General features: G+C 29.3%; 1 protein-coding gene and 1 pseudogene across 1 annotated transcript; both read right to left on the bottom strand.

The window, feature by feature from the left end:
• Positions 1-1,154: 1,154 nt before the first annotated feature.
• On the bottom strand, positions 1,155-2,549 carry LOC106760552 (annotated as a pseudogene).
• Positions 2,550-3,074: 525 nt separating this feature from the next.
• Positions 3,075-4,813, bottom strand: LOC106760875 (cinnamoyl-CoA reductase 1). Its single transcript, XM_014644311.2, has 6 exons — positions 4,583-4,813; positions 4,328-4,497; positions 4,054-4,245; positions 3,775-3,937; positions 3,497-3,683; positions 3,075-3,362 (listed from the first exon to the last, which is right to left on the bottom strand). The coding sequence occupies exons 1-6, from the start codon at positions 4,701-4,703 to the stop codon at positions 3,218-3,220; spliced, it is 978 nt and encodes a 325-aa protein (XP_014499797.1). The 5' UTR covers positions 4,704-4,813; the 3' UTR covers positions 3,075-3,217.
• Between the last annotated feature and the right edge of the window lie 2,941 nt (positions 4,814-7,754).

Here is a 7,754-nt window from a genome sequence, read left to right on the forward strand (position 1 = left end):
AGCATTCAACATTTTATATTTTTTATGTGGAATTACAATTCTAAACAACGTCTAATAATTGCATTTATTTACAAAAATGTCACCGATTATTTTTAATGTTGATTATGGAGTGGTTGAAAGTTGAATATCTTATACTATGTTTTTGCACTAATATAAATTATATATATATATATATATATATATATATATATATATATATATATATGTATGTATATATATAATCATACAACTTTAGAATTTATTCATACATTTAAAAAAAAATTATACATATCTTATTATGAACCAACCACCGAGACTCCAAGATCTTCCATATATGCTAATAGGAACAAGAAAATCATAACAACCAAAAACAACATTGGCTTCTCTCCCAAGCTCTTTTCGGTGTCTAAAGTCTATTGCCGTAATAATTTGCAAAGTAATAAAAAAAAGGTCCAATGAGAAATTTCATTAAAATTTGATTGATAAAACTAAGGGTGTGTTCACTTGGGGTTGATGGAGGGAGAGTAATTGGGGGAGAGTGATTGAGTGGATTTGAGGGTGATTTTTTTCATGTTTAATTGAGTGGATTTGAAGGTAATTGAAAGTGAATTTGGAGGTGAATTTTGTGAGAATTAGTGAAAGATTTGATTGATGTGATAGTTTTAAAAAATTGGTTTAATTGGTAGAATTTGAAGATTACCAAAATGTCCCTAAGTATTAAAGTAATATAAAATGATATTTGTTAATATTATATTTAATTGTAAAAATGTTTATTAATAGTTAAAAATTTAGAATAATTATTAAACAATAATAAATAATTTAAGAAATGCATTTATTAATAAATTAAAAATAAAAAAGTGAGTAAAATTATTTATTGAAAAATTAGCAAATAATCAAAATTATTAAATATGCTTTAATGTTTTTAAAATATTCCTTTGAAAAATAAATAATTTAAATAACATTTAAATCTATTAAATTTAATATACCAAAAATCATGCTTCAATGAATGCAAAATAATTTAAGCAATGCATTTATATTAAATTTAAAAAAAATAACATTATTTCTTGAGAAATTAACAAATAATCACTCTTTAATGTTTTTAAAATATTCCATTCAAAAATAAATAATTTAAATAACATTTAAATCTTTTAAATTAAATATACCAAAAAATCATGCTTCAATGCAAATATTTAATACAAATTTAAATGCTATTTATCTGTGATTCCATGGTCATCAATTATTCCTTAATCCACCACCTTGATCATTCTTACTACTTCATCCATGTTAGGCTTCATATCTGGCACCTTGGCCACACAGGCCATGGCTATTTGCAACATCTGCACCATTTCTTCTTCAATGTTTTGGTACCTCATAAGCTCAGCATCAAAAACTTCTGCAGTCCATTCTTCCCTAACAACAGACTGAACCCACCTAGGGAGATCAACCATGTCATCACGTCCAGGAGATTGCAGGGGAGCCTTCCCAGTAAGCATCTCAAGAAGGAGGACACTGAAGCTGTACACATCTGATTTATGAGAGTGTTTTCGGGTTTCAATCACCTATGGAGCACGATAACCAGCAGCTTTAGAAGGAGTAGCAGGAATGTTCATAAGAGGGGCAAGGCCAAAATCAGAAATGCAGCCAGTTAAAAGAAAGCCTGTAACCGAATACAAGCAAGGCGTAACCGGATACACCACCCACGCAGACCCCATAACCGGATACAATTTCCACACATTTTCTTTTCTGCATTTGAAAACGCCACGCTCTCCATCATCAACCCTTCTTCCTGCTTCAAGCTGAAGTATCCCATCTTCAACGCATCTTCATCATCAACAATGCCACCAGCCACGGTCCATGCACTCAGCACATCCACAGTTCTCAAGCACACGGTTTGTGCATGGTTTTTCTTTCTCTCAGCTGCAGGAAGGATATAAAAGTCATTTTACTGTAATTCACTGCAAATCTTCACATATATGCGAGTGATACAAAAAGGTGAAATCCCACAATTACACTTAATCACCTGCTCGACGTTCAGTGCAAGTGAACACGATTTCACTCTCAATTCATCGCCCTCTCTTATGCGTGAATAGTGTTTCACTCTCATATGAACACAGTCTAAAGGACAACAACATCTTAAACATGTAGTTATCAACATATCATTTCAAAGCAAGCTTCTAGAAAGAATTTTCTATGTTGTTTTTTATGTTTTCAAATGTTGATTTTATACTATATTGGAAAAGTTATTACCAACATAAAAAATCCGGAATGCCATTTGAGTACTAATAGGTTGGAAGATATCTCACTCAAAAATGGCAGAAGATTAACTAAGATATCTCACTATAATGTACCTTTGGGAATTGCAACCATGTTCATGCATTACACTCATGGTACCTCGCTACTAAGAAATTATCATTTTGGAATGCTTCAAGTTTGGATGTCCACAAACCTCCAGAATATTAGACAGCAAAGTACTAAAATAAAACAAATACAGTTTTGGATGTCAAATATGTCTTGGTTGGCTATGGAGCTCTACATCAAGACTAAAGATCAAGTTGCAATGCCACTAAATTTTGAAGAGTTTTAAAGGTTAAGAGCAAATATTTGTGTGAAGAAGAAAATATCAAATAAGGAAAAGAAATGTTAATATAATTTGAAAAAAATAAATATCTAAATGTATTTTGAGTTTCTTTTCTGTCTAGAAAGGGCAGTTATACTTTTGACACACGAAAAATTGACAAAAACATTTATATGACATGATTAAATAATAATATTTTAATTATAATTATATTATTTTTTTAATTTAAAATCATAATTATATTATTATATTATTAATGATCGTGTCAAATGAACGTAGTATTTTTGAAGACATATCAAACTAAATATTTCCATCTAGGAAATCTAGAAAGTCTTAATAAGTGAAGGATGTAGAAAATTACACAATAAAACTTTAATTAGATAAATTTCTAAAAAAAGTCTAGATCTCTTCATTAACACCTATAAATAGTCGATTATATTTGACATTTTTTAAGTATATCGAGTTCAAGTAGTTGAGGTAAATTTAGATATTAAAATAAAAAAGTAGAGTAGGAATGGCAAAAGAGAGGTGTAAAACCACACTAAGAATAACTTATTTCAGTACTTAGCAGTTCTGATATAAGTCTTATTTTACAGTAAAATTTATTCATAAGCATGAGCATACGAAGCCAAGTTATAAGAACGTTTCTTGAAGGGTAACAACTTATAAGTTGGTAAACTTCTTTTCCTTCAAGCTTTCCACAGTATCCTTGATGCTCACTTCCAAAGGGGTAAATTCAAGCCCCAAGCTCTTTGCTTTTTCCTTCGAAACCTCGAATATTGGATCATATGGCTTATCATCTACACACCTGGTAATATTGTTCACACAGTCAAACAATATTAGAAAGATCAAAAACAATAAAAACTTCAATTATTTATGTATGAAAACATCATAATATCTAATTGTATGCAATCTTGAAACTGACAAAATAATTATACTCACTTCTCCGGAAGTTGCAATGATGGGTATAAATCACGTAAAATCTTCACAATGTCTGAGTAGTGTGCGACCCTGTCAACTAGTAAATATCTTCCATTGGCTGAAGCATTCTCATATGCTAGAACATGGGCAAGTGCAACATCTCTTACGTCCACAAATCCTAAAGTTACATTGTTAAATGTTGGCGAACCTGTATCAAGGCCATGGAACACTTTCTTCAATATTCCAAGAACAGTTTATTTGAAGCAGAGAGATCAAATAAAAATAAACAGTAATATTACCATTAATTAAATTTAAAACTGCAGCAGAACTAGTGTTAAGTACTGGCTGCAGGAGAGGTCCAACAACCAATGCTGGGTTCATTGTAACCATGTCAATATTGTTTTCTTTTACAAATTTCCATGCAGCATCTTCGGCTAAAGTTTTTGAAAGGTTATACCATATCTAAAACATGCAAAAGAAATAGCAAGAAACGTGAAGAACAAGGTCAGATAACATACATGCCAAACTATAGTGAGACTAACATGTAATGAAAGATTATTAGAGGAAAAGGAACATACCCCATTTCTCTTACAGTATTCTGGGTCGGAATACCAAGTCTCGTCAACCACTACATCAGGGTTTTTAGGCCTGTCGTTGAACGAAACTGCAGCAATAGAAGAAGTTACAACCACGCGTTTCAGCGTCTTTGATTTCACGCACGATTTCAGAACATTCAGAGTCCCCTTCAAAGCTGGATCCAACAACTCAGTCTGAAATACATGAAGCGAAAACAGATTATTATACAGCCATAGATGAAACGAGTGAACAAATCGAAATGCAATCGAAACAAACCTGTGGGTCCTTGGCATTGTCAAAAAAGGGAGACGCAGTGTGGAACACACCGTGACAACCTTGAACGGCAGAGTCAAAGGAACCTTCTTCTAGAAGATTCCCCTTCACGAGATGCAATCTCTCCTTCGCACCATCAAGGCTGAGCAAATGATCTACCTTTTTGGGATCACCTGCACTTCACACATTATCCAATCTTTAAACGATCACCACAAATATTCACCGACGAATATAGAAGACAAACAAAAAAACACGTACTTGTGTCGCGAACGGTGGCCCTCACGGTGTAACCTCGTTGTAGAAGAAACTTGACGAGCCAGGAAGCAATGTAACCGGAAGCTCCGGTAACACAGACTACTTGTCCGGCCTCGCTGCTCATTCTGGGATTATGTTCTTCTGCTCTGAGCTGAGTGTTGAGTTTGTGCAATGTTCAATGAATCTCAAACTGAGATTTTAAAAGACACAAAGTGTTATTCAGAGGAGCGCATGGATCGATAGAAATACATAAATAAATAGACATGCAAAAAACGCGAACATATATCTGCATATCAACATATGTATAGAAAATCTCATCTTATTATGTTATTTTATTGGGGATGACATGGGTCGGTGAACATTGAGTAGTGGTAACTGATACTTTTATCGAAAAACTAATGTGATTCCATTACCTAATACATATATCTGCATATCAACATATGTATAGAAAATCAACTTACACTTTTTATTTCAAGGAGTGGGATAAAATGAATTGTCTTTAAATTTCAAATATTGATTATATTTAGGTATAAATGATAAGAATTAAAGATCGATATTTTAATGTAGGAATAATATATATAGAAAAAAGAATGATTTATTCAAAGATAAAGTTATTTATTTAGGGTTTGGAGTAATTTAAACTTAAAACTTTGTGGTATAAATCTATTATTGCATGGCATTTGTAGATTGTTAAATCTATCATTTATATAAATAGATTTTGTTTCACATTCAATACTTTCATATTGTTCAAAAATTAAATTAAAAATTATTAAGTAAAAATTCATAAAGACCATGTTATTTCATTCTTTATAACTCAAATTACAATAATAATAATAATAATTATTATTATTATTATTCTGTATTTTTTAAAGATAAATTATTTAAAAATTTATTATTATAATTGATAAAATAATTATAGTTTAAATTCAATTAAAAATTTAAATTTCAAGACTGCTCATTAAGAGGTGAATCTCGTGCTCCTAGGCGTTTCATGAATTCTTTGCGATCTACGATTAAAATGAAGAAAAAAGTTTCTTTAATAATTCTTTTTTTATAATTTTTTGACAATGGATATGTGACAGTTTGTGATTAATCCGTTTTAAATATTTTTTTAAAATAAATTTAAACAGATGAATAAAATTGTAACATGTATCCTATTATCAAAAAATTATTAAAAAGGAGTTGTTAAAATATCATTTTCTTAAAAAAAAAAAAAAAAGCAACGATGTCCTATAAGCACAAATCTCGAACCTTAAAGTTAACAATTAAAAACCAGAAAACATGAGTGGAGGCAACATTTGAGAATCTTTTTGAATTATATTAATAATTTATTATGCTAATGACTCTGTGCCGAGATACGTATGTCGGGTACATAATCACTTTTATAATAAACTCTCATCTTATTTTATACGTTATTCGATTTGTGATGAGATATGTCAGTGGTTCCTGTCCAGAAGAATAAAAATAAATGCTCTTTATTAATATGTTGGAATATCAATAAATTTTCTGGAAAAGAGATTTTAGGATAATTAATTGTTATTTTATTTATCTGATTTAAAAGTGAGTTAGAGTAGATTTGGAAATAGATAAAGTATGTGAAAAATAATGTAAAATTTGACTAATTAATAAATAATTTTAGAAATTAAAGATTATTAAAATGTTTTTCAGTTATAAAAATAATATTAAATGATAATCGTTAATGTTAAATAATTATAAAATTGTTTATATGAAAAAAAAATTAATTTTTAAAATGTAAAAAAATAGTAATTTAGTAAATTGAAATAATTAATTTTAAAATATAATATTTTTTTAATATAATTGAATACCAAGTGGTTTGATTTTTTTTGTTATTGAAGTTATAGCCTTCTTTGAGTGAAACTTGAGTTTTTTTTTTCTCTCACTTAAAAATACTAATAAATATTATTTATCATATTTTAAAACAAGTTTAGAAGAAAAAAAAAGATGATAAAAGAAAGTGATAATATTAAAAAGACAAGAAGGAAAACATTCAATGAGTGTTTGAATTGAGAGCCCTCAAAGTAGGGAATAATAAACTATGAAAATCAAAGTTACTTCCTCTTCTTATAAACTAGTTCACATTGTATAAAGTTATTAATTAAGAATAAATTTGTAAAATAAATGGCTACATTATTTATAGAAAGGAAAATGATATTTTAACATCATTTTTGACACCATTTTGACACTGCACACGTGTCAAAATGTGATTGGACGATTTCAAATTAAAAAAGTTGAGGCAAGGATATATTTGGAAGAGAAAAACCAAAGTTTGTTTTTTTAATTTGAAATCGTCCAACCACATTTTGACACGTGTACAATATTAAAATAGTGTCAAAAAATGGTGTTAAAATATCATTTTCCTTATAGAAAAAAGTATGGGAAAAAACACATAGAAAGGTTAAGTATCGAATACATGTTATTTGTCAAAACAAATTGAGAAGGGATAACTCTTTTATTTATGTCTTATTTTGATTTAAGTCTTATTTTGCAGTAAATATGTTGATAAAGCATGAGAATAAGAAGCCAAATGAACGACTAAAGAAGGTTTCCAGGTAACTTAAAATTTGGTAAACTTCTTTTCCTTCAAGCTTTCTACTTTCTACGGTATCCTTGAGGCAATAATGATATCATGTATCCATGACAAATTTAATTTACTGCTGGTTTAAGGCAAATTAAATGCATAATCTACGGTGTAGAAAATTTTGCTGCATCTTTAATAATATGATGGCAATTCTTTCTGTGAATTGCATGATCCTTAATTTACTTTTTATCATTTTCATTTGTTCAAAGACATGGAATTAAGAGAACTATGTCAAATGTGACTTTGTACCTGTTACGTTTATGTTCAACATTTCACCAATGCAAATACAATTTCTTAGATAATTTCTTTTCAAGTGCTTCATACAAAACTTGTTTCTTGAATGAATGTTTTATGAAAAACACAAATTTCCAACTTTAGATTCTCGGAAGAAACTTTTTCTTTCTACCATTCTTGTGAATTTTGTAAGGATTTAATGGCTAATTACTGTTTTAATTTGAATTTTTAAGTACTTAATGTTAATCGTCTATTTGTTTGTAACTTGAATTGGATTATTGTTATCCGTTGTTAATATATAAATAAATGTGTTAATATAATTATTTCGGAGTCAAATAACTT

Source organism: Vigna radiata, chromosome 5 (assembly GCF_000741045.1).
Source record: "Vigna radiata var. radiata cultivar VC1973A chromosome 5, Vradiata_ver6, whole genome shotgun sequence".
Lineage (NCBI taxonomy): Eukaryota > Viridiplantae > Streptophyta > Magnoliopsida > Fabales > Fabaceae > Vigna > Vigna radiata.